We start from the raw sequence: 27046 nt of genomic DNA, 5'->3' as shown, positions 1-27046 counted from the left end.
TGTACTGAGGAGGCCAGACCTGGACACAGCACTCCAGAGGTGCCTCACGGGGGCTAAGCAGAGAGGCTGGATCACCTGCCTCGACCTGCTGGCAGTGCTCTTCCCAATGCACACCTTTGGTCTTCTTGGATACAAGGCACTGCTGGCTCAGGGGAAACACGCACGCTGGGAAACGCACGCTGAATGTCTCGGGGCTTTTTATTGACAAAACTTTGTTTGCAGTTTGCCAGGCAGGCTCTCAGCACGGACCGCGGCCCGACCCGCCCCGCCCTGGCCATCGCTTCACACCCGAGGGAGGCGGGCGGCGCGCGGCGCGTGCGCGGGCGGCGGCCATGGCGGCCATGGCGGGAGCGCTGGTGCGGGTCGGCTGCGCCTCGGCCCTGCGGGCATCGCTGTCACCGCTGAGGGCGGTCCGGGCGCTCCGGGGTAAGGGAGGGGCCCCGGGAAGCTCGGAGCAGAAGGGGTGCCACTCGGAGGGGAGAGGATGTGTGTCGGTGCCGGCTGTGACGGCCGCTGGGCGGCTCTCGGGCAGCTGCGGGTGACACCCTTTCCTCCCCTTCAGCGCCGTCTCCATCGGGAAGGGCCGGGGCGAGGCCCTCTGGTGGGGATGGGGATCTTAAACTCGGTTCCTTTCCGACGGGGTTCCTGACAGGCTTTTCCTCCTTGCCAGCCCCGCGGGGGGGGCTCGGTGTCTGCACAGGGCAGGACAGTTGCTTTCCCCACGTGTGTTTTGTTGGCTCTAAGCTCTTGCCCCTGGTGAGTTTTGAGGAGCTGGGAATCGGTGCGCCAGTTCGCTTGATCGGGTGTGAAGCGTGCCTGCCTGTAAAGCTTCGCCAGGTACCTGAAAAGCTTTGCTAGCATACACTTCTGAGTGAGATCGGTCTCTTTCCAAACACGCAGTGCCCCTTCTTGCCGTGTCAGACCCCGTGCTTATGTGACTTGCTGAGTTTATTCATTGCCTTTAATTGGACAGATGAATCTCATCTAAGGTTGCTCAATAAGTAAAACTTACTTGCCACTAACGGTGCATATTTTGTAGCTGCACACAAGCTTGAATACAGTGACATTTTGTTGCTGTGTTTTTCTCCCTTTCTGTGTGTTTATAACAGTAACATTATCAGAGCATCTGTTTATTTGAGTGTGTCTTTAGGTGCTCTGGGACCAGGCCAAGCAGCGGTTCCTGCTGGAGTGTGGGTGGTTGCACGGAACCAGGTGTGGACAGCATTGGGTCCATTGCCTGTCACAGCAGCATTAATCTGCTGCTGCTGGCAATGGGAAGATCACAGTGCAGGAACATTCCCAAAGTTGTTCGGAGGACTTTTTTTGGCTTTGACATGTAACACTGGTCTCAGTCACAGTTTCTGGTGTTCATAAAAGTGCACAGTGATTCCGATATGAAGAGAATTTCATAGATACCATCAGGCAAGGGTCCTGTGGTCTTCCTGTAGCTATCACCTTCTGTCTGTAACTTGCTTTTATAAACACTAATACCTGCCTTGCACCCTTTAGAAATGCTTCCCTGCTCTTATCGAGGTCTTTCCTAAAGTCAGGAGGAGAAATTATTGGGCAGCTGCTGATGGTCTTGTCTGTCTAAGGAGAAATTTGAGAGGGTGACTGCAGTGAGCTTTGCTTTTGTGTTGGCTGGGGTGGTTGCTTTAGGGGTTCGCATTATTCAGGTTGGGATTGCCACTGGTGCACTTCCATTAACTTGTTAAATGGAAGAATAATTTGTGAAATAGCTTAGACGGTGGTTGTGACTTGTAGCTGCAGTTGGAACCCTGCCCAGTGTCAAAGTAGTTTGAGGACACCTCCAGAGTGCTGCAGCATGGAAGACCAGTGCCTTCAGAGATGGCTATCAAGGCTTACGGGGGAGAAAAATCCTCCTAATTATTTTTCTATTAAATGTAGCAGTTCTTGGTGTATCTCCTCTTACTGGCACTTGAAAAAGTGACTGGCTTAGTGAGAGACACACACAAATCAAAAGCCACAGTGTGGATGCATCTGAATACCTTTACTGTGGGAGTCATTCACCTTTATAAACAGCTCATGCCTCAGTAGGATAAAGAACTACCTTATTGTTTGAGGAACAATTTAATGGTTTTAATCTGTAGTTCAAAAGATACCATTTCTGTTGGACTCTAGGAAAGTGCTGAATGCTAGCTGCATCTTTTATCTGTTACGTATCCACACTTACTCATGCACATCCAAGTTTAACAACAAGCCAACCCCCCAAAACCCCTTGAATGTAATCTCTCTGATAGTGACAAAACAGAGCTCAAGGCTGCAGGACAGTTAAGTGGTGTGATACTGTCAGGGCTTGTTTTTTGCACTGTTTATGTAGTTATTATACCCCTAGGAAGCCCTGATGCTTTATTTTGGGTTGGATAGCTTCTGTGCCTTGCTGTTGAAGAACCAGTCATCTTCTAATCTAAGAATTAAGAGTGTCAAAGTCTTAGAAGACTTGACCGAGCTTTCAGTTTAACAAATTACCTTGCTGAGTTGGATAATAGAGTGGATTAAGTCTCCTTAACAGCTCTCTACGAATTGTTTGTCCTCACCCGCAGCAGAGGTACAACTGAGTGCTAAAGTTAGATTAAATCCTGTAGCAGCTATTGGGATTCAGCAGAATTATTAATTAGTTAGCATTTCCTCTGCTAATCTTATTTCCTTGTCTGATGTTATTTCACTTGGTTTTAAACCATGCTAGTGTTGTTTTATGCTCATTATGATGAAGAAGTTAGTCAAAAGACTCTTTCACAATTCTTATGAACTTCCCCCTATATCTCCATATATTGTGTGGATCCAGGGTTTTGATAAAGGTGCCGTTTTATCCTTCGGTTTTAATTTTCTTGAAGAATTTGTCATCTCATGTACTTGTAAACTTCCATTGCACAAAGTACTCTAGTCTCAGAAGTATGCTTTTTGAAAATTAAAAGTTAAACTAAGCAGATAATAAATAGGAAGGTTTTTTGTGAAATGAGTAAATGTATTCAAGATGGTATAAAATATGAGGACTGATGAAGTCTGGGAAGCCTTAGTGTTCATTTTCAGTCAACCACTTGGATAGTTGCTGAGTGAACTCTACATGGTTGGCATTTAATGATGAGAATGAATCGCAATAAACTATCTTTCTCAGATTCATCAGTACTTTTCAGTCATTAAAGAATATAGGAGATGCTTTTTTCTTCTCTCTTGAGCCAAAATACCTTATTTTCACATAATATGCCCACATTTGCCAAACCCTGAGTTTATAAAATACTTGTGTTTCTGCCAAGATTATCATGATGCTTGTACTAAGCAGTTCCTCTTATTAGTTTGCAGACTGAAGTCATCGGTCAGCTTTCTTACTCGACCAGATCGACCAAATATTGCTTATCAGAAACTAAAAGGCAGGAATCCGGGGGTTATTTTCCTTCCAGGCTTCAATTCAAATATGAATGGTCAGAAAGCAACTGCCCTTGAAGATTTCTGCAAATCGTTAGGCCATGCCTTCATCAGGTACATACAGGAGTATTGTTCTTGAGAAAGTGAAACTGTTCTCGTGGGTTGGGGGAAGGGGTTTTAACACAAATCTGTAAACTTTGGCATTTGGATTGGGATGCTCCCTGTGCTAAGGGAGTTTGTATACAAGCTAAGAAGTCTTCTTTCCATGTCCAAATGTAGGATTTCTGTCAGTAGAGAGACTGAGGTAAATCAGGAAAATGTATTCTGAGAGTAATTCAGAAAATTCTCTAATTTTCTGTAGTCTGGCCAGTGCTCCATGTTACAATCAGGCTATAGGCGCAAAAATTAAAAAGGAAGGACCTGGAGTTCTGGTTTTTAAGTTACCACTGTGAGCACTGTCTTTACCTGCCAAGTCTGATTAAGTTACCCTGTGTCTTCTGTGGGTTTAGAAGAACTTGCCCCTGCTTGGTAATGCTATCCTTTGATAGACTAGATGGAATGCTGTGTGTTATAAGTCTTCATACTTGTGTTCAGTGTTTAAAAGAGTTCGTACATTTTAAAAATACCTTTAAAGTTGAAGTATCTGAGGGGTTTCTTTTGTCTGTAAGGGAAATTTTTTGTCTATTCTTGTAAATTATGATGTTCTATCAAATGATAAGAGAACACTGCGTAGCTTAGTTGTGTGTGTTGTATTTAAACCCCTTTTATGTCATTTTTGGTTCTAGTGATAAACAGGACCAAGTAAGAAAGTACTCAATGTGGTATTTTTCCCCTGCTGATTTGATTATACAGCAGTATTTAGTTAGTGTCTGTGTTGCTGCAGACAGTACTATGACTTTCATGTTGATGGTTATTTTTTCAGATTTGACTATACAGGATGTGGAAGTTCAGATGGTAAATTTGAAGAGTGTACAATTGGGAAGTGGAGAAAAGATGTTCTGTCTATACTGGATGAACTTACAGATGGACCACAGGTTATATTCTGTTTTTAAATATAGAATGGTGGTTTTCCCTTAGGGTAGAACATTGATCAAAAATATGCCATAGTAGCTCTGGTCAGCAGTAGCTTTTGCTGAACAACTGACACTTGCTCACTTTCAAGCTGAATCACTTGAGAAGTCGTATTCATAGGAGCTCTTTTGCAAGCAGGTAGGTCACAAAATCATGGAAGCATGGGTTGGCAGGGCCTCCTGGAGGTTGTTTATTAGAATCTCCTGCTCAGAGCAGGGCTGTTGTCCCAGAGAGTCTGAGAAGGCCTCATGGTGGAGCAGCCACCTGTCAGGGGACAGGGAATTTTTCCAGTGCAGTGCAGCCGTCTTAATGAGAAAGTGTGTCACCGTCCCATGCTGATGAATTAATTAAAGGATTTGCAGGAAGATTACAAGATACTCCATATGATTAAATAGCTTTAAAAAAAAGGCAGGAAAAGCAGCATTTGATTTCTTCAGCTACTTTAGAAATCACTGTGAGAAACTTGGACTCTCCTGCAACCTAGAAATACCTAGTATTGTGTTTAAAACAATTTCATATTAGGAATTGCTTTTGTTTACTTCTTTTACTGCACTGAGCCTTTACCATGTGCATTTATCTTGAGAAGGGAACATAAAAGTATGCATATGATACTGAATTGTTTCAAGTCTCATTTTGTTTACAGTGTTTCAGTCTCAGACAGCAATAAGCAGCCATGCCAAACAGAATAATAAATACCAGGTCTTGTGGTGCTTACTCAGGCAAAATTTCCACTGGAAGTGACAGCAGTTCTGCCTGGGTAAGGACAGCAGGATTATGCCCACGGTTTAAATCGTTAAACCAAGTCAAAACTGATATTTTGGGCAAGAAGAAAAAACCTATTAGCCATTACCTGTAAAACACTATATTTTCTTCTCTTTTTTAATTTTCTTTTCCAGATTCTGGTGGGCTCCAGCATGGGTGGATGGCTGATGCTTCATGCTGCAATAGCACGCCCAGATAAAGTAGCTGCTCTGGTTGGAGTAGCTGTAGCAGCAGATCACGTTGTAACAACTTTTAAGAGGCTTCCCATTGAGGTAAATGTTGATGGTTGGCTTTTGTGCAGTCAAAAAAAAAAAAATTACCAAGAGTTTAAGAAATTACATTATTTAAACTGTAGTTTTCTTGCAAATTTTCAGGTAAGTTTTTTGTTTTTGATTAATGTAAGCTTACAGTGTGAGACTAGTGTGAGCACTAGCCAGAGTGTGCTTATATTGCTGTCGTTTAGAGGATGTGAAGTCAGATCCCTGCTGTTAGCAGTCCATTCGATTTCAGTGTTGAGTATCTTGCATTTGCACTGGAATTGGATCCTTGTGCTTTCAAGGATGGAGAAGTAGCCACTAAAGTAGTTGAGGTGGCACTGGATGAGATGAGTATGACACAGGCTGTGTGCATAGAAAGGAAATTCTTCAGGTTAGTGTGTTTGTAAAGACTGCAAGATTTAGGTAGTGGGATCTGCCCTTCTGAGATTCTTCCTTGATGATGTCTATTGACTAGACTAATGTCTAGTCTTCAGGAAAGCAAATCAGGTGTTACATGGCAATAAATAATGTGTGCTTTAAAATAATTTAAAAATTTTCCCAATTTGTGTTTTTTCTAAGGCACTTTGTAGTGTTGGTATAACTAGGACTAAGGTAAGAATCTGGAAATACAGTATTCAGAGACACCTATTATGGCAAAGACTGAAAAGACTGATCACTGGAAAATATCTTTTCCCTAGGATTTCTCTTTGTTTGAGGGTCAGTGAACCGATTGAAGCCAAGGAGATTTACTGTTCATGATGGCTATACATCTTTTCTTTCTGATAGATTCTGGCTAAGAAACTTAATTTCACTGGTGAATTTTAACTAGATTAATGTAAAGGAGAGGTTTGGAGAGCAGTTTTTGTGACTTGGTAGGGGGTTTGTCTTCTCAGATGCTGTGAGGAGAACAGGAAAACACTTCTGCTCATAAAAATGAACAAGGTGAAATTTTATGCCTGGGAGAGTTTTACTGCTTTTAGAACAGAAATAAGTTGAGGTACTCTTAAGTACTTCTAACATCTGTTTTGTCTATTCTTTGCTCTCTTTTTTTTATAGGCACAAAAAGAAATAGAAGAAAAGGGTGAATGGAAGTATCAAACAAAGCACAATGAGGAAGGATATTACTCCTTGACCTATGACTTTATCAGAGAAGCAGAAAATCACTGTGTGCTGAATAGTCCTATTCCTGTAACATGTCCCATACGCCTTATCCATGGCATGAAGGATGGTGATGTCCCTTGGCAGATCTCTATGCAGGTTGCTGATCGTGTTTTGAGCAAGGATGTGGATGTTATCCTCCGCAAAATCGGCCAGCATCGGATGAGTGACAAGGAGGATACAAAACTCCTTGTGAATACTGTTGATGATTTAATCGACAAGCTGTCAATAGTAGCATAAGCTGAAGGGTAGCATTAGTGCATGAACTCTACACCTGACTCTTTTCCTTGAGTAACAGAAGCCTTGTTCTTACCCAGACAGTGGCAAGTCTGTGACTGTCACAGTAGGAACTGAGCTTTATCTGCCGTTTCCTTACCTCTGTTTTGTAATTACAGGTATTTTGTTATTGCTGCATTTGCACACAGTCCAAAGTGGGAAGGAGTGCTGCTATTGTGTTCAGAACCTCTCTTTCAACACTTTAACCATTTTTTTCACAAATTTCCTACAATTTTGTACTGAAATGTTGATTAATTTTTGTTACTATTGGCCTGTATAGTAGAACTTTATTTTCACATCTTTGACACTTATTATTGTCCTTCTGCTGTAGCATCATTGTATCTCATGTCTGAAACCATCTGTGCAAGGCAGAATACAACTTGAGTGTTTACTGAAGTTAGTTATTAGAATAGTGAGTACCATGAAACACAATAAACAGATTTCAGATAAATGGCCATTTTGTTCTGAAGTGCTGTTGAAATTAAAAAGTGGAAGGCACACCCTGATGGTGTGCTTGGGGTACTACATAGGGAAGAATTTGACTTCTGAGAACACAAGGCCTCAAAGCCTTAAGAGCTCTTTATCTCTGCTTATCAGGAGGGTGTGTGTCATCTTCTCCAGTCTCCCTTGTTTGTCATTGTTTATTTGTGGGCCTGCTGTTAAGGGAACCATATATGATCTTGGTGTAAACTGAAACTGGATCAATAAGGTGACTTTAATAGTAGCTTCTTTGAAGTGGGGAGTACAGTGCCACAGGGCTCCACTGCCTCTTTCCTGTGACTTGAGTAGATTACCAGGAGCAGTGTCTTCTTGAGCTGCATGAGTCCAACCCTAAGAAGTTGTAAATGGAACTTGATAGCTGGATAATTCTTATACTATAAATCCATAGAATTTAATAGGAAATTGGTTTAATTGCAAATGTGACTATTACCTGGGTTTTGTACAGAAATACATTACCATTTGTACACTTGAGAGAGAGGAAGTTAGGTGAGAGGCTGGAATTAGTTCAGGCTGTCCTTAATGTGTAACATCAGTCAAGACCATACAGTTGTTTCTGGGTTTATTATTTTAAGTAGTAAATGGCATCACTGTTGTTACCTTAAAAGACTAAAGCTACTGGGGGTAAGGTATTTCTAGAAAGTTTGTCATTTTCAGTTTTCATTTTCAGCTATGTCAGTGGACATGTGCTGAATAGGGCCTTGCTGAGGTAGTGGGTTTTAATTTTAAAAAAAGACTACAAACAACTAAATTTAAAAAAATAAACAGCAACAACAAAACCTAAATTTCAGATGAGCTCCTGTGAAGTGCAGTTTTATTTAGGCTTCAATACTGCAAAAAACAAGAAGCTGTGATGTAAAAACTTTGAATTTTGATATAAGGGTAAAAAAAGATGGCTCTTGTTTAGATGCAAATTTTCTAATTCAAATGTACTAATTCCCTAACTCAATTAGTCATAAAATCATAGAATGGCTTAGGTTGGAAGGGACCTTAAAGATCATCTAGTTCTAACCCCCATACCATGGGCAGGGATACGTTTTACTGGACCAGGTTGCTCAGAGCCCCAACCTGGCCTTGAACACTTCCAGACATGGGGCATCCACAACTCCTGTGGGCAACCTGTTCCAGTGCCTCACAGTAAAGAATTTTTCCCTAATTATCTGATCTAAACCTACTTTCAGTTTGAATCCATTCTCCCCCTTGTTGTGTCACAACATGCTCTTAAAAGTCGTCTCTATCCAGCTCAGGAGAATCTATTGGGATAATTGCTTGAGGAATTAGAACATTTTGTGAAATCTTGTCCCCAAATATTTCTGGTGTAGACTGTTCTTCGTTTGTATCACTATGCAAATCACTTTGGCTTTAAAACATCTGGAATGTGTTTTTAACTTTTGAGAAGTTAATGCAAATTGCATTCCTGGAGTTGGAGCTGTGTTCCTGTTTATGTACTGTTAAGCAGTTGTCATCTTAATATGTGTTTTTATCACTTGCATCTGATAAGACCTAAAAAATAGATTTTGTGGGTTTTAAAGATGCAGTCAAATCAAAATTGTTTCAAAACTTTTTGCCCTAAGCTGTGATAGGTTTTTTTTTAATCCAGTTTTGTCATATCTTTGATTGGTTTAGCTCATAATGGAAGAAAAAGCTGAAACAAGTGGACTGCTGTAATTCCAAAGTAATTAATTATAATTAATGTGCATTTATCAGTTGTAATAGATGTACTTTTTCTTCATGCATATTAAAGTTATTTCAGTGACTGAAAAATTTTGAGCTTTTTTTTAATTAGAGTGTTACACCTGTAAACATTCAATTTAATACTTCAGACAAGGAAAAGGCTTTGTGTGCCTGCATAAACTGTAGCTGTGTATTTCTCCTGAAAGAGTTGCATTGTATTCGTGCCTCACGTTAGTCTTTATTAAATAATTGATATTTTACATGTAAGGTGTCTGTTGCCGTGCCTTAGAGCAAGACAGCTGAAAGCACATGTGAAGTGGAGCAGTTGTGCAAGTAGTTTTCAGGAGGGTTTTTTTCCTTGTTGGCTGGTGGTGTTTTGTGTTGTTGCCCCCCCCCCCCATTATTCTGCTGTGATAACACGAGGTGGGAGAATTCAGTGTAACAGGGTTGGCACAATTGTTGAGAATACAAACCTGCAGCATCGGTGTCTCCAACCACAGCATTACTGAAAATTTAATCCTAGGGAAGGGGTTTTTGCTGCCACTTGTTTTGCAGTTCTGGTTTTCTTCTCTGCTGGCTAAATGGAGATTAGTGGTAGCATTTACAGTACAGGTACACCCAAAGTTTGTTACATATGGCCTAAATGCAAAGGCAGAGATGATACTTTCTTCATAAAGACAGTATTCCAGGTAGTGCTTTGAATGCTAGTGTCCTTCCCTCTGTGCTTGCTTTTTATTTTTGTAAATCTGGTTTGCTTAAATACAAAGAGCTGGCTCTGAGGTAGCGAGAGCAGACAGGCCTTTTTCTCTGACTTTGCTGTGGCAGTTCCATTGGTATTTATCTTCATAAGCATAAGCATTTTCCCTGTGTTCACTCTGGAAATTACTAGAGTTTTGACTGTTGGCAACTTGGCATGTTCAGATGGCTGAAAGAAGGGATAGTGATAACTAGGGAGATTTACATCCTACCTCTGAGTAGCTGTTGACCTACCAGGAAGTTTTGACAATCTGGAATAATGTGATACTTATTATAGTGTCATCCCAAATTGGTATTGTTTTATCCTCTGAGTTAATGGCTGGGGCATTGCTTTTTTCTTTGCCATACATAGCAGTTATTTTCAGTATTAGTCATATTTAAGAACTAGCACTTCATTCCTCTGTATACATACTGTGTTAAAATAGGGTATTACACACTTGGAAAGCTCTGCATGGTGCAGATTTTAAAAATCCTTTTTAATGAATGCTTATGTTGCTTTGGGGTTTTTTTTAACAGACTTCTGATTTGTTGACAAATGCATAGTATATTTTGTGAACATATAATGTACATTTCTGCAACAATAAGCTTGATTTGCATGAAATAATCAGTTTCTAAAGCTTATTCAACTTGTTTCCTAATAAACAAGTGCTCTTACTCTGCTTATATTGAGCTGTACTTACACAGTTTTAGATACACTTATCTTGTTAAATATTCTACTTGTTTTGTCTCTCCTGTTGTTTGGCTTTGTATTACACACCAGCTGGTTTGGGGTTTTGGTTTTGGGGGGTTTTTTAACTTAATTGGTGTTAAGTGTTTCATGTAGTTTCAGTTTAGCTAAGCTATTTCCTCTTGCATCAACACTAAATGCAAACAAGGCAGTGTTCACAAAAAAAGCCTAGCTGGATAGGCCTTAGAAGAACCATCTCCTGCTGTTTCATTTTTATGTTAATTTTGGTTACATGCTCTCTTGGACATGCTATTATTCAATGGGGCTAAAAGATTTATGGTACCATACTTTTCATATCAAAACGTGCTTAGAGAGAAACATTCAACCAGTGATTTGTCTGCAGCTGCTCAAGTATCTTCAATGCTCCAGTCATGCTACAATACAGAGTTGGAACATTTTCTGAACCAGTGCTGTGGTCAGAGTTTCTACATTAGGTTTGTGCTTGTCATTTCTCTCCCCTCTGTAGCAGGAAAAAACCCAAACAAGTGGGACGGAAAACCTTGTCCTGGGTAATAATGAGATTTCAACTTGTTTGCTAAGTTACTCAGTTGTGCTGTTACAGAGAGACCTACCTTTCACATTTTTTTAGTTTTTTAAGTGCTGAAATGCTATTTTATACTAAAGGCTTCTGGGGAAATAGAAAAGGCTTCTGTGTTTGACCTGACTGTGAGATGAGCAATCTCTCTGCTTTGTGCTGATGACCAAATTCATTAAGATGCGTGTGAATGTAAAATTTCACCAAGGCTTCGTGAAAATTCGTCAGCTGTGTAAGGAATGCAGACAGAAACACCAAACATCAGTTTGCACTCTCACCCTTCTAAGTTTGTTCCCAAGCCCAGCAGGGACAGGAAAGGTAGAGGGAACTCAGCCATTACGTTAAATAGCAGCCAGCTTGCTGAGCATGAGGTTTTAATGCCCCTGTCCGTGGCACTTTGTTCCTGGCCGGTGTTTCCTAAGGGAAGAGATTACTGCTGGGAAAGAGAGGCAGAGATGAAGGACAGAAATGCCCTGGTCACAGATTTACTGCTTGTTGGTCAGTTTTTATAGCTCAGATTTACTTTGTGACTGTAGCACCTCATCTCTCTTCAAAATATATTTCCCTAGAACAGAAGAATGTTACAGCCTTGGTCACGTAATACATAAATCTAAATTACAGAACTTACTGCAGTCTGGTTGTAGGCTTGACATTGTATTTCTCTTTCAAGTCCTACATATATATGTTACGTGGTCCAGTGCTTCTTTTCCATTAAAGAGAAATGGGCATTCTCCATATGATGCAGTAATTGCAGCTCACAGGTAGACCTATTCTCAGCCTGCTACAGTCTCTTGATTTGTGTCTGGCAAGAAGCTTCAGGCAGCTCTGCATTTATATTTGGAAAGAAAAGCAAATGACAGCTCCCAAAACTTCCAGTTATTTGGTTCTGAAATTAAAATAAATATTTGAAATGTTTCTAGGCTAGCACGTGAAAGGTTGTGTTCTTTTTGGGCCTTCTGATCTGCACCATGCTGTCCGCTTGCCTCCCACGTGGCAACATGAGAAGGTCACTGCTGCCTGCTGGGGTGGAAGCAGGTGCTCGTGTCAGTGGCAAAGGTCTGCTGAACAGTAGTACGCTTAGGGGTTGGAGTGGTGCCCAGACTTTAGCCTGGGAAAAACAGTCCTTGAAGGCTACCCAGGATCAGATCTTGTCCTTACAAGAATCCTTGGGTTTGGGGTTTAATTGGTTATGGCTTGCTGGCAGAAAGTGTGCCAGAGTATGCTAGTTCTTAGGACAGTAGCTCTTGAAAAAGTTCCTTACAGCAAAGCTAAATCCCTAACCATAAGAAGCAGCATTTATGTAGTTAGAAGATTTGCTCTTTTGGTGGGTTTTGTTTGTAAATTTGTTTGTAAATTTTGCTGTCTGTTTCAGTGAAATAAAGATGTTACCTCCTTTCTGTTCTATTCGTGAATGTGTATTGCATAATTTTCTAACCAAAGTAGCTCTCAGGAGGTACTTAGTTGGGGACAGATAAACAATCGATATGAAACCTTTTGGGTTTCTTTCAAAGGAGCCTGTTAATCCAGCACAAAACTTAAGAGGTCCTGAGTATTCCAATGCACAATTTACCTCCGAGGTCATCTTGAATAGGGAATAGGGAACGCTGATAATTATATCCACAGGAATTGGTTTCCAGTGTGAAGTGGTAACTGTTTCTGCTGGCAAGCTGCTTGGAAGGTGGTCAGTGATTTACAAATTCCAGAAACACTCCTGTTCATGGCAGCCTTAGGAGCTGCCTTGTTCTGCAGGCTGGAGTATTGGTACATTCTTTTTTGTCACACAAATAGGAATGTCCTTCTTTCCTGAATTACTTTTCTTTTAAACCCAAATTTGAGGTATTCAAAGTATGCACTTGCTTGGGGTGTAACATCTTCAGAGCTGGCAAACAAACTTTTTTGCAGATGGAAGGGAGGATACTTACTTAAATTAGCACTTTTTGTCTTCGAGGATCTCTATATTGTAGATTTCAAAGTAATGGGGAAGTTAGAATTTCTAAAATTAATGTTGTCCCCTGGTTCTGATAACTCTACCACCTGTTTTTGCACAGTTAAAAAGAGGGCAATATTCCAATACTGCCTTTTTCTCCTAGTCTAATTCTCTTGTGTAGAACATCTCCAGGTATCTTGTGAAAAAGCAAGGCCATGCGTAAACCCAAGGCTCTGCAGAGCACTTTCCTGCCTTGAAGCTCCCTGAAAAAGGCCCTGTACTTGAACTGAGCTTGTACGGGACCTGAGCATCCTCTCTGCAACTCTAGAAAACCTGACATCACACATAGACATGCATGCAGGGAGGATCTTCGAGCAGCTCTTCAGATGCTTCCTTTATGAAAGGAGGCGCTGTAAACTTAAAGTTTTGGAAAACTCCAGCTTTTTGTTTTGGGTCTTTTTAATTTTAAAATTAATAATGAAAGGTCCATTATTGTACAGTGGCAAACCAGGAAAATGGAGCCTGGACTTCACAGTTATTGCTGGATAGCTTTATCTGATGGAGATTCAACCCACCATACTTTGTAAGATCATGCTTGGGATAGCTGAAATACCAGGCTCTTTCTAAGGAATGAACTGCCAAACAGGGAATCTGACAAAGGTTAAGGATTGCTCTCTGGTAGGATAAGTTTTACTTTTCCTTCTGTATTCTAGTTGGAAGACATTGAAAGCTATCAAATTACCCTGGATCTACATGTGGGCTAGTGAGCTAGTTAATGTCAGTTTTGTTACTGGTTTTGGCAGCATTTGTTTAAAGACTTAACAAAGATTTTTTAAATTTATAGGATAATATTGTGATTATCTGAGAGCATAAGGTGAGTCATGGTGCTTACAGGCATGAAATGCTACTTCAATTATTCAAGCTTCATCTCTGTTTTTTTAGTCATAAATTCCAGTCTTGTGTTGCCAAGAAAAATAAGAGGACAAAATCCATTAGAATCAGTAGGTGAAATGGTCGTACCTTTGTGCTGTAAACCTGCCCCTTTCTTCCACATCACATTTCTAACCATCAGGCTTTATCTACCTGTGTCTGACATAAGGAACTTGAGCTCCTTCAGTTTTTCTTTAACTTGTAGGCACGTGTGCTTGCCATTTCTTAACTTCTGATTTTGGTGAGATAATCCTTCTGAAGTGATTACTGTAAAAGCTCTAATTTTCAATCCTCCGGTTACTGGAATCACTGTTTGATTTTACTTCCCTCTTCCCATCCTTTTTATAAAGAGTAATTGTTGTAACTGGATATGATATTCCCACTGCTCTTGGTGAACCTCCCATGTTTTATTCAGCCAAGCCCTTCAATCACAGTGTCTTACTCAACATCTTACCTTCATCATCCTCTGCATGTTTTTTAACATCTGTTTTGTCCTAGGACAAAGTGCTGCATTCTTAAAAGTACTTTTTCAATGATAGCTGGACTTTGGCTGCAATAAGACACTTTTTGTCTGCTTCCAAGTAGACTGCTTTCAAGGAGGTTTCTTTATCTTTTTTGCTTATTCATGTTAGCTGGGATCTTCTATGGGGCCATGGGGGGGAATTTTGTGACTTCTAATAACATTAAATAGTTCAGGCCTGGGAACATATTCTTGTACAAACTGAATAAAATATACACCATCATTAATGATTTTTCTGTTAGAGTCATATTACAGGACCTACTCGTTAGCCAGCTTTAATCTCTCTAATGTGTCATGTTGTTTCAGAATTGGTTTAGTTCCCTAATCAACCTGTCATGGAGTTGCCAACTCTAATATATTACAGAGCTTTTAGTAAATTGTATCAACATTATCACTTAAAAAAAATTATTCCATTGTTTTCCCCAGGACTGATGGCACAGAAAGCAGGCTTATGATTTGTTTAGTGGTACTTTGGAAAATATTGGTGGGGAGCTGGCATTTTTCCAATCCTCTGCAGTTTTCCAGTTTTTCAAAGCTTTATTAAAAATTGATATTGATGGACAAGCTTTTCAGCTTTCCCAGTGTGGAATGGTCCCCTTGAGAACAGGTTGCATAGCCAACCATCTGTGAAGGGGGAGACCTCTGCTCTGCAGCTTAGGAGAGTTAAATTACTCATCCCTGCCCCCAAGTTAGGAAACAGAGTCAGAGGCTGATGCCAAGGCAGGTGACTTTCATGAAATCTTGTTGCTAGTGGACACTGAGCACCCTGGTGTGACCAGAAACAGCCAGGCACCCTAGGTAGCTCCCTTCTAAACAGAAGAACACAAAAAGATCTGAAAGTGCAAAATAAAGCTTATTCTTTGTGGGGCTGGCCAAAGAGTGTGAAGCCCAGACCTTAACAGCTGCTGAAGGGAAAGGATGTCAGATTCATATTCTGCATCTTCCTGTTGCAGCTGCAGCCTGCTCCTTCTCTGATCTCCAGGCGGGGCTTGCAGCCTTGGTTCCTGCGCATCCGCTGTGCCTTCAGCCCCGTGCTCACTGAGATGGAAAGTGCTCAAGTGGTGGCCCTGTCACGTAGCATGCTCTGAGTTATGTAATCTAGTGTTGCATAGGAGTTTAAAACTACCAGTGCAGGGAAGAGAAAGCACTAAATGAAATGCCTGTGGAGGACAACAATGAATTAGGTCATCTATTAAATTTTTCATCTCTTGAGTCTGTTCAAGCCCAGCAGCATCAGAAGCAGTATAAGTCTGAGAATTCAGAATCTTAAAATGAGAAAGTAATGGATGAAGAGCCCATTAGGAAAAGATACACAAGGAACCGTAATTATTTCCCCCTTTTTTTTTCCCTTTCTGAATGCAGCAGAAGGACTTTTGTTGGCCAAACTGTCCACCTCAGGGTTATCAACCTCCTTGCGTATCAAGATGAATATTAATCATTTGCCAAAAGGAAACTATTTCATACCAGCATGAATGAAAGCATTTGACAAATTCTTGTATAACTCAGAAAGAAGTAAAAGTGATTTTATTTAATATAGTATTAAATCGGACTGCAGGAAAAGTCTCGTCTTAACCCTTCCTCTCTCCCCTTCCACATTGTATGGGTGGTATAATCAAAATTTAAACGACTGTACATGGGCATAGGTCCCTTCCTATTGCTGGAGGTTAGCTGACTCATACCAGCAGAAAGTAAAATCCTTGTGCTTTATAGTAGGTTTGCTAATTTTCAGTGATTTCACCTTGGTTTTAGTGGTTTGAGTTGTTTTTCAGGACACCATTCCACTATTTGATAGCCTAATATATACTGATGATAGGGTGATAATAATATTCTATTACCTGCCTTCTCTTCCTTCACTTGTCATCATATTGTTCCCTTGTTCAAACTTTTTATCAGTATTTGAAGCGAAGAGGAGAAATTGTTACACTCTCAGCCTGTTATCATTGCGATGCAGAACAGGGAGAAAAAGGGTTTGTTTCTGGCTTATGATTAAAAGTAAACTAGATGTGTGGTAATTTCTGTCACCTTCATTTAACAGAGTGCCTCTATTTGTATTTCTGTCTATCTGTCACTGGGATGCTTGATGCAGTTTGGGTTGATGCAGACTAGGCGGAGTAGATCTGAGCCGGTGGGGTGAGCAGTGCAAGGCTGAGGAAAGATGCTTGAAAACAGACCACAGATGGGCGAGATAAACAGGATCCCCGGGCTGGGACTGAGGAGGCAGGTCTCTTTAATGGCTCTTAGCAACGCCCCTGCTCTGACCCTCCTCATATGTGAGGAAAATCAAATCAATACACTGTTCTTCAAACCACGATGCTGCAGCAGCAGCAGGGCATTGTGGCAGCCTTCATCTCTTAAATTCATCTTCGCATTTTCAGTGTGCTGATCTCTGGATATCCATCCTTGCATCTCTGCCGAGGAAGACTCTGACTGCATCTTTAATTGGACTGCTCCCATGCACAACCTTCTTCTTATTAGCAAGTATTAGGTAGGCAATTTTAAAGTGCTTTTGGATTTGCAGACAGCTGTAACGTTGATCTGACAACCCTATTGTATTCTCTGTAAACATAGCAGACGCCTCTCTTTAAAACGTACTGTGTTTTAAATCTTGCTTTTCTTCTGCTTTTGTGGTTGGGCAGGGGGGACTGCTGTTTTTTCCTTCCTTTTAAAAAAGATGTTGTAGCTGATTTGTGCTTTTGGAAAAGGATATTCCCTCACTGATCCCTCCCCTGTTCTGTGGAACAGCTATAACCGGTGCCATACAGTTACTTTCACTGTTGATGAACATCTGTTCAGCTGTCTAACATTTAGGGCAGAGTGCTCACTCTTTTATTCTTTAATTTTCCTGTGCATACTTCAAAGGTGTAGACTGGGACTCTGCCCACTAAGTAAGTTCTACCTTGTTTCCAGAGATGGCTAACAGAGGACCAAGCTATGGCTTAAGCCGAGAAGTTCAGGAAAAGATTGAACAGAAATACGACCCAGAATTAGAATCTAGGCTGGTGAACTGGATTATTGTACAGTGTGGAGAACAGATAGAGCACCCTCCTCCTGGAAGGCAACATTTTCAGACCTGGTTGATGGATGGAACGGTAAGTGCTTTGTCCAATTACACACTTTCAGTGTTTATATGCACGGTGCCCCTGTCTCCTGTCTTCATTTAGGTAAACTGGTCAGAGCTCAAGGTCAGTGCAGAAATATATATCTTAGTATCTGATTTATTTCCTTTTGACCAAGAGTCTTAATCTCAAAAGATAAATTATCCTACTAGTGCACTGGGATCAGTACAATATTAATGATTCTTATGAGTCATGCATGTTTTATATATAAGTATGACTCATTCCTTCAGCATCCTTTCTCATGCAGTTAAATGAGATCGGTTTTAAAACCAGATATATACTTTTCTCTTTAAGAAATAATCCGTGTTGACAAGGAAAGGCGAAGAGATATAGCAAATTTGAAGGATAGGATTGTGTCATAACTGTCTTCTTGGGAATAATTCTGTAGCTAAAACATTGTATTGCATTGGTTTATTGAACAACAGGCAGATGCTGCTGTTTGCAGTGGCTGTAAAGACTATGCTAATCACTGAATCTCTGCCAAAGTGACTCTAACAACATTTCAATTGACATTGCTTATTTTTTGGCTTGGGCATGAGGCTTCTTCTCTGTCAGTTGTTATATAACCTCTACCAGTGATTGCTTTGTTGTTTCTAGCAGATTAGGATTTATATGGTTAGGCTATTGCTTCAGTTAATGAAAGCTTTAATGCTTTTCTAATAAATACACTTTGATTATTATCAATTCACTTCTTTATTTTTAACTGAAGAAATTATGTCCATGACAGAAACTGGCTGGGTCAAAAGCATTATGCAGCATCATTTCATGTGCAGAAATTGCCTTCTAGTTTGGTGGCCACTTTCTAATTTTGTTTCTGTCTTTATCTCTCAGCTGTTATGCAAGTTAATAAACAGTTTGCATCCAAAGGGAAATGAGCCTATTGCAAAGATCTCTGAATCAAAAATGGCTTTCAAGCAGATGGAACAAATATCTCAGTTCTTAAAAGCTGCTGAAATCTACGGAGTAAGAACAACAGATATTTTCCAGACAGTGGATTTATGGGAAGGTAAAAATAATAAACTGAAAGTCAGTTTACAGTCTTCATTTTACTTTGCTTTGATGTGCATTTTGTCTAGGCATATTCTCTAATGTAATTATCTTCTGTTGCTGTTTGCCTTACCTCATTACCATGTTCTTCCAGTGCTGCATTATTTCCTCTGAGGGATTTATATTACCCTGAGGGCATAACGGAACCTTTCCAAGCTCGTGTGTTATCCAAAACCCCATCATTCTGATAGAAATCCACAGACCTAGTAAAACAACTGTTCTATCTGCTAATTACTTCAAAGTAAATAGCTCCTAACAAGAATATGGAAATCCCTGATTTTCTGATGACAAAATTTTATTGCAGTTTTAAAATTATAAGCAAAGCTTAAATTGGAGCTAAGAAATGCATTCCCAGGAGCATATATGCCTCTATGAAGCTTATGAGGGTTCATTTATGACTAGTGAGAAACAAAACTCACTGCTTAACACCATGTTAGCTGAGCTTCTCTCTCTAAGGAGACTTTTAAGAGAGGTCACTATGGCAACAGCAAAAAAAATCGGGGTGCTCCTGTGGTTTTACAGTAAGACAGGTGTAGTCTGTCTCCATCCCATGCTCTAAACGGAAACTGCTTGTTCTGTTTGCTGAAAAGCTGAGTCATTTGTGCATTCATGGTTTTGCCCACTTCTGTAGTGGTGCATCCCATCCCAGTGCTCTAACCAAACACACTGTATATCCTGCATCTCCCTGGACAAGGTGGTGCAATGACTGAGCACTCAGAGCAAAGACAGCTGCAGAGTAGTGAAAGGCACATATGAAAGGGTCAAAAATCTTCCACGAGAATCAAACAGTGGAAAGAGGAAAACAATCCACTGAGAAAGCTGGCCAGCATAGTTTGTGTAGGAGTACACACTGAGAGAAAAAAGTGGGGTCTGTTTTCACAGGCAGTCGGGATATGTGGAAGGGATCACTCCTGTGAAGGACAGCCGGAGGAATGAAAGACTAGGGAGCTCTTCATGAATGGGTTAGAGGGAAAGGATATACTGATACCTGGAGTTACTGGGATCTGTGAAGGTCTCAGGGTGCCAGATTTGCTTGACAAATCTGTACCTTTGGGCACAAGGGCAGGATTATTTCTTACAGTTCAGTCTTTAGTGTTTCATGCAATCTACCTTTACATGTCTTAAATGAAGGGATTTTCACTGAAGAAGCACCTTCCCACCCATCAGCCTAGCAGGCTGTTGAGAGAGAAGTTCCATCTATCTTGTAAGGGATGATAATGGCTTATTTCAGACATTGTTCTTTGCAGTCTTTTGCAACTCATAACGGCATATGAAAATATGGTACATAGATCCTTATGAGGAAAAGGACTTGCTTTGAAGACATAATGTTCTTCATTATAGTTGCTGTCTTCTAATTTATCTCCCTTTCACTCATCATCTTAACAGATATAAGGTAAAAAGGTAGTAACTTCTTGAGGACAGGAAGTCAAAACACAATTTGCAACCTAGGAGGAAGACATACAAAGCCTTTCTTCACTGTTATTTTAAGATTTCCCAAAGCTAATCTGTGACTCCTCACTTTCCCACTCCCTTTTCATCCTTCCTGCTGCTCATTTCAGTGCTGGGATGAAACAGTCTGTCTCTCCAGCAGTGAGGCACTGCAAGCTCTTTGTGCCTCACCGTAACTCTGACCTCTGGCATCTGTGCTGCTTCAGGGTTGAATTGTCTGAACAGGGATGCATTAGCTGGGCAAAAAGGACAGTCTCTTTTTCACTATTTCATAATTGCAGCACTCCTACACTTCACATCATAACCTCTTTAGAAAGAGAGATGTATGTTTGTAGGGAAAGAAAAGCGTGTGACTGAGAAACAGTTTTTCCCTGGCACTAATTGTTTTCCACGAGCTTTTGCTTTGAAATTCTTAGCAATGATTAATGAAAATATTTTAGGATACGATCTGCTGTTGGCTGTTTCAAACTCACTCAGTCCATCTGTTGCATTTTATTTCATCCCTGTGGCTCCTTGATCCAGGGAAAGTATCACCTCTCTTTTGGCCTTTTCTTACATAAATGTACTGTGCTGAGCAGCTTTTCCTGATCCACGCCCAAGATATGTTCTCTGCCTTTTACAGATCCCTCCTTGGTATATTTCCAGGCAGGCAAGAGGCAGCTGCACCACTGGGTATTTGTTCAACGTCTACAGAAAAGCTTTTCAGGAATACTCTGCAGAGCAGTTCTTCATCTTTGTATTTGAGCTTTCCCCTTTCTGGACCTGGAGAAGAGGTCCTTCCAGATAGGTTTCCCCTAAAGAGACAGGCTTTGCACAAGAAGTGAGCAGAGACCCCTACCTCCTTGTTTTAAGAACAGTGCCAAGTTCCTCTACAAGGCTGTGCTATTCAAAGCACACTGCAGAGGACACTGAGATGTAGGAGTGTCATGAGTGTGAGTCCCTGCAGAGAGGCTGAAGCTGTGGGCCAGGTGGGCGGCCCACATGGCTGTCAATAAACAAGTGCTGGAGTTGAGGGAAGGCACTGACTACAATTTGCTGCAATACCAGAGTCAAACCTGGGTTCAGAGAAGGTGTATGATCCCTTCTGTCAGGTGACTGCACTGGAAATTTAAAATTTTTCCCTGTATTTTTTTTTTATTCTGACCATCAAGGCCCTTGTATCCTTTGCTGGAAGAGGGCAAGTGACACAAGACCACTTGGATTCAGGTCTTCCCTCACCCACAGCACTCCTCATATGCAGCAAGGACTCTCTGCAGAGCAGAGCCATGGCCATGGTTTTGTTTTGTCACGTGTCATTCAGCTCCCACTCACTCAGTTTTTCCCCTGCAGCAGCTCCCACTCATCACTGACAAATAAAGCAGAGCTGAGCACAGAGCGTGGGGGGGGGGCTGCCAGATGGCTCTGCAAGGCTGATCATCATATTTCACTGCCTGTCTTTTGTTCCTTTTGCTTTTTTCTTCGCTTGTCGTCATTATTCAGCTGATTCATTTTTAAATCCTTCTCCACATCCCTTTTCATCCCAGGCAGTCACTGCACTCCTGCTATATGGGAGGCATCCCAAGGACGTTGTCTGTGGCATCTGTTACAGCATATGGTACATCTGCTGCTCCAGGGAGCTCTGAGGGTCCCTGCCTCGTGCTCCTCCGTGTGCGCCTGTGGATGTGCGCGTGGGGGATGTCAGCTCTGCAGCCACCCTCCCAAGCAAGGACCCTGTCTGATGCAGTTTGCCTTCAATACAGTAAAATACATCAGTTCTGGATGGCTGACAATTTATTTTCCGAGCAAATGGTCCCCTGCAGATAAGATTTTTATAAACTTTAGTAGTCTGTATGACAGGCACAGTTGGAAGCTGATGTTTTCAGCTTCAGGGTGCTGTCCTCACCTCAGCCACTGTGATACAGAGCCCTGGACTGCATATGCCTGTAATCAGGGTGATGCACCACAAACACAGAGTGTGCACTGTTCCCTTCCCACTACACTCCAGCTCATCTACAGTGATGTTCATTAATATTGGTCCACTGGAGGTATTTCTGAATCCTGTTACCATCATGTCTCTGGTATCTCCTTTTTTCTGAATTGCTTGTTTTCACATGTGAAGAACCAGAATCAGATCAATTAACTAGATACATTGCTTTAGGGAAGAGGAAGAACTGGAATGAAAGAGGGGAGGTAAGTCATAGAAATGCTCATGGAAGGATTTCTTAAGGGAGAAGCAAAAGGCAGATTTCCAATAACTTATCACTTCACACAATTGGAAATACCCGCTGCAACTTATTTTTGCTAGAAAGTATTCCAAAAGGTAGCATGTCTGGACTGGGTAATGAGTTATGTAACTTATATTTGGCTATAGATGAGACAAGCCCTGACTTTTTGAGCTGAGGGATGGAGTAAGATAGCATAGGGAGAACGTGGAAAAATAGTAGACCAAATGGGAAAAACTACAGGTATGAAACTGAATAGCATCGTAGTAAGTAGGACAGATTAGAGAGGTGCTGTGATGGTTAATTTGGGAAGGACTGATAGAAGCTATCAGTGCACAGCTATAACTGCTGTGAGCTCTATTAGCACAGGAATCAAACTTGCTCTGAACAAACTGAGACACAGCACTGTTATTTAACAGACTATTCTCCTTCAGCCACATTTCACTGAGTATATTACCATTTGTATACCAAAGTAATCTCTCCTTAGGAGAAAATTTTGTCAAATGGATTCTATAGACTTAAAATGGCATGAGGGAAGGCATTAAAATAATCAAAGGCCTGGAAACCTGGAAATGTCTGAAAAACTAAGTTTTGCTTTAACTCTATCCCTTTGTTGACTTTTAATAAGCTCTTGCATGTCAGTACTTTCATTTCAGCAATGGTAAAATAGCATTTATAATTCTATTAATGCACATCTTCAGGGACCTGAGGGAGTTAGTTAATACATCAGATAAAACTGCCTTTCAGTGTGCCAAGCTATTTGTTGTGCAAGGATTTCCTACATTAATTTCACTGTCTGGCCTTCTAGGGAAGGACATGGCAGCAGTGCAGAGAACCTTAATGGCTTTGGGCAGTTTGGCGGTCACCAAGGATGACGGCTGCTACAAGGGAGATCCATCCTGGTTCCACAGGTAAAGTCCAGAGCACAGCTGCTCAGAGCTGTCTTCCCTGGGAAGCTGGTAATATCATCTGCCTTTAGGCTTTAAGGAAATTTATTGGGAAAGGAAGGGAAGAATATTTCCCAAGTTTCCTTGTAATAGGGAGGTTTTTCTCTCTGGAGGTTAGAGAAGGGAAGCAGGAAAAGTGTACATTTGTCATCAGATTTGCTCTCTCACATCAGACAGCAGACAGAAAGACTAATGAAGACAAGGCTGTTATGGTTGTCTGTGAGCCCCTATGTAGTGACCCCCTTACTGAGCAAAGAGAAGGCATGAAATCTCTTTCCTTTTTTTATCAAACCAAAAATGATTTAATTTCCTAGGCTTCTTTATTCTTGGGGAGCACCACCTATCTGTGAAGAATTCTCTGTCTTGGCAAAGCTGTTTATTTGTTCTGAAATTCCATTTGTTTTGGCTGAGGAGGCTGTAAAGCAGGGACAGGAAGAAAAGGAAATCCTCCCACAGTTACTCTCCTGCCCCACAGGCATATTATTGACATGAGTTTCTGACTTCCAAGAGTATTTCTTACACAGAAATGTCGAAGACAGGTTAGCAAAAAGAGTGCTGACTGCTTGTCTTTTCTTTCCTTGAATTTTCTGATGTCTAGGTGAGGCTCAGCAAAAATAAAGCAAACTTCACTTTGTTTGTCTTAAACCCTGAGCTGGTTAAACTGAATCTGAGATTTGAATTTTAGGTGAATAAATGCAAACTCCTTGTTTATATGAAATCAGGTTACAGTAACTTAATACACTGCACAAATAGATTTATGTTTTTGGAATATAATTACATTTAAAATTGATTTCAAATCCAGTTACATTCTTTAATATAAACCAGACATGAAATCACTATGACCCAGACAGACTTATTTGTTTTATGTAACTAAAACAAAGTCCCACATGGAAAAATTAATTTTCATCTGGACTCTTAATTGTGGGTGGGAACAGTTTTTGTTGGCATGGATGAAGATGTGATCACGTCCCTTCTCCTCTAGCTGCCTGTCCAGCCCGTACTGCTCGGATAGCCAATCCGTAGCTATTGCAATCCCTGTGAATCCATGTTATAGCCACTGCCTTAAGGAAAGCTGGTGTTACAGCATGTTGCCAGTCAGAAGCTGCTTTCTGAGTAGCTTCCCTATCCCTTCAGGCAGACCAAGCCCCCTCTCTGCCACCAAGTGTTACTCATAAATCAGGGCTTTCAGGCTGATTCTTAATCGCCTTAAGTTAAATTGAGAGACCAATATCAAATGGCATAAGAGTATCTGTGCAGGGATCTACAGTGATTAGGATAATGCCACACTTGAGCTAAGCCATTTAACTTTCCATTGCCAGTGTCTCACATACCCAGTGCCATCAGACTGATCCCCCCTTCTTTCCACGCCCTAGCAAGGTTCATGGATCCATAGCTGTTCGTTATCCTGTAGCTTGGCAAACACAAACACTGGTGTGAAGTTGGCACAAAAAGCTGACAGATCTGGTGTGCTCAGTTTTAAGTAAGAATTATGCCAGACAGACCAAACAGAATTTGACATAGTGTTAGACATGAGTAGACTTGCCTTCACCTCTTTTCTTACTCTCAATTAAGGCCATTTCCACCCACCTAAAAACAAATCTTGTACATGTTATCTGTAAGACCATCATATACTAAACGTGGCGCTTATGATGGTAAAAATAACACTATATGATCCAAGCTATATATGTAATACATTTTTATTTATATATCCAGGCTACCCTTTAGTCTTGCCTTTTATTTCTTCTTTGCAGTTCTCAGTTTTTCTCTTGTTAAATTACTTTCTGACTCTCTGTGGAACTACTCATCAACATAGCTAAACATTCTAGAAGGAAAAAGAAAAGAACAGTAGAATGCTCTCCTGGTTTTTTTTTAGTTAAAATAGAGGCAGACACAGTGAACCTGAGATTTAATTAGGTAATAGGAGTAGTTCTAAAAACATCCTCTCCTAGAGATTCTGGCAGTAGTTTGGTGCCTGTGTAAGTATTCTGGAAAATAAATTAAGCAGCGGTGAGATGGGCCTGCTTTCTGAAGCACCGCAGTTCTGTGTGCTTCCCCCAAAAGAGTGAGCTTTCTGGCAAGAGCTGTGGGATCTGAAAGCCTGTGACGGGCCTCTATAAGCCCTCTTACTAGTCTATACTTCACCACTTGACTCATTCTGAAAAATGACTGGTCAGTCCTGGTGTCCTGTGGATCTCTCTCGTGCTTCTGCTTTGCTGGGCTGTCACGTGGACATGGGTTTGTCTCCTGCACTGTCCTGAACACCCTGAGCCTAGCAGAGAGTCTAAGTGCATTTTTGGACTTGAGCTAGGGTTCTCAGCACAGTGCAGGATATGACCCTCACAGAGAGGATCATGTTGATGGTTTTCAATCACAGCAGGTACCTAATCTAGTATTCTCATCTAGTGGTGGGGTGGGGAAGAAAAGGGGAACTGTAACTTGATGCCATATTGCAGTGTAACCTGTAACCTGATCACAGGACAAACAGACACAGCAGGGAAATAGATTCTACCTGTATGGGAGTAGGGTCTGGTAGATGGGAAGTCTCCCTCAGTCTGGGGCTCTGCCAGTTCATATGGCTCGTTTGATGGCAACAGACTGATCCTTCTCCATTGTAAATTGCTTGTTTTCCCACCTAGTATAAATGAAAGATGAATCCAAGCTGAACAGTTTCTTGTGAGGCAGCAAAGTGCAAACTTTTGTCCTTCTTAGCTGCCACTTTGGCCTTCAGTGCTATTTTCAGGGAGAAAAAGACTCCTTTTATGCTCCAACAAAGGTTCATTGATCCAAAGGGCTTTTGAGACCAGAGACACTGAACAAAAATGGTCAGTATGTTTTGACAGAAGATAAAGGACTGTCATATAGTTAAGACACAGGTGCAAAGGGCAAAGTCTACTGCTTAGGAGGTGAGAGATCTTGAAATGGAAACAAAGCAAATGTTCTGTCCTGCGGACAACCAGTGTCCGCTCTGCAAAAATGAGCAAGTTCCTTCTCTGACCCTTTGTTGCTCTGGGTACACTAAGCTTTTATTTACTCCACTGAGTTAAATTATACCAATTTGTACTGTTGCTCTGGATGGGTATCAACTTGTAGTATACCACAAGTAAGTGTCTCATTGATCAGATCCCATGGACTACAGATGTTAAGAGATACAGGGCTCAACACAAATTAACCCTATTTTGTGTTTTATATACAGCACTGCATAAACATTTTACCTGTTACAGCTGCTGGGGAAGTCCCTTGGGGTTCTGGAATAACGGGGACAGTGAAAGTATAAAGTGTTGTATTTTTGACTAGAGCATTACTTCTATCTGCAGGAAAGCAATTAGCTCAGCCAGTACTATCCAGCACATGGGATGGTGCACATGACATATTGCATTACAAGGGACATGAGCCAATTTCAGATTGATTTTCATGATCCCTGTATGATTTCATGATCACACACAGAATGATGGTATGTATGTATTTTGCTCTTTTTTCGTGCATCTGGACAGGAAAGCACAGCAGAATCGACGAGGATTTTCAGAGGAGCAGCTTCGGCAGGGACAGAACGTAATAGGCCTTCAGATGGGCAGCAACAAAGGAGCATCACAGTCGGGTATGACAGGCTATGGGATGCCAAGGCAGATTATCTAAAAGCATCTCTGTCTGTGGAGAAAACATTCTTTCTGCAGCATGGTCTGTTAAGGAAAAAAAAAAAAAGAAAAAGAAAAAAATGCTTATTAGTTCCTTTTCTGCCTGGTTTTTAATAGTTAGTGCTCTCTGAGGTTTGAGGTATTTTTGGTTTGGTTTGTTTTCTTTGCAGCTGCAAGAG

General features: G+C 41.1%; 2 protein-coding genes across 2 annotated transcripts; both read left to right on the top strand.

The window, feature by feature from the left end:
• The first annotated feature begins 303 nt into the window (after nt 1-303).
• On the top strand, nt 304-12405 carry ABHD10 (abhydrolase domain containing 10, depalmitoylase). The gene is made up of 5 exons (XM_082279063.1): nt 304-426; nt 3315-3498; nt 4307-4418; nt 5352-5489; nt 6531-12405. The coding sequence occupies exons 1-5, from the start codon at nt 333-335 to the stop codon at nt 6870-6872; spliced, it is 870 nt and encodes a 289-aa protein (XP_082135189.1). The 5' UTR covers nt 304-332; the 3' UTR covers nt 6873-12405.
• Nucleotides 12406-17384: 4979 nt separating this feature from the next.
• On the top strand, nt 17385-26986 carry TAGLN3 (transgelin 3; the record flags this gene model as incomplete). Its single annotated transcript, XM_082279314.1, has 4 exons — nt 17385-17564; nt 18423-18597; nt 23097-23199; nt 26727-26986. The coding sequence occupies 4 exons, from the start codon at nt 17385-17387 to the stop codon at nt 26866-26868; spliced, it is 600 nt and encodes a 199-aa protein (XP_082135440.1). The 3' UTR covers nt 26869-26986.
• Nucleotides 26987-27046: the final 60 nt, after the last annotated feature.

The sequence above is a fragment of the Coloeus monedula genome, assembly GCF_965178545.1.
Source record: "Coloeus monedula genome assembly, chromosome: 3".
NCBI classification, from domain to species: Eukaryota; Metazoa; Chordata; class Aves; order Passeriformes; family Corvidae; genus Coloeus; species Coloeus monedula.
This window is presented reverse-complemented; position numbering and strand designations above follow the sequence as displayed.

Bases quoted from the DNA above. Each gene is read 5' to 3' on its own strand.
- ABHD10 (XM_082279063.1), top strand. From the start codon at position 333: ATGGCGGCCATGGCGGGAGCGCTGGTGCGGGTCGGCTGCGCCTCGGCC. The intron at 427-3,314 runs GTAAGGGAGGGG...TCCTCTTATTAG, and splicing joins GGCGGTCCGGGCGCTCCGGG to TTTGCAGACTGAAGTCATCG. The intron at 3,499-4,306 runs GTACATACAGGA...TTATTTTTTCAG, and splicing joins TTAGGCCATGCCTTCATCAG to ATTTGACTATACAGGATGTG.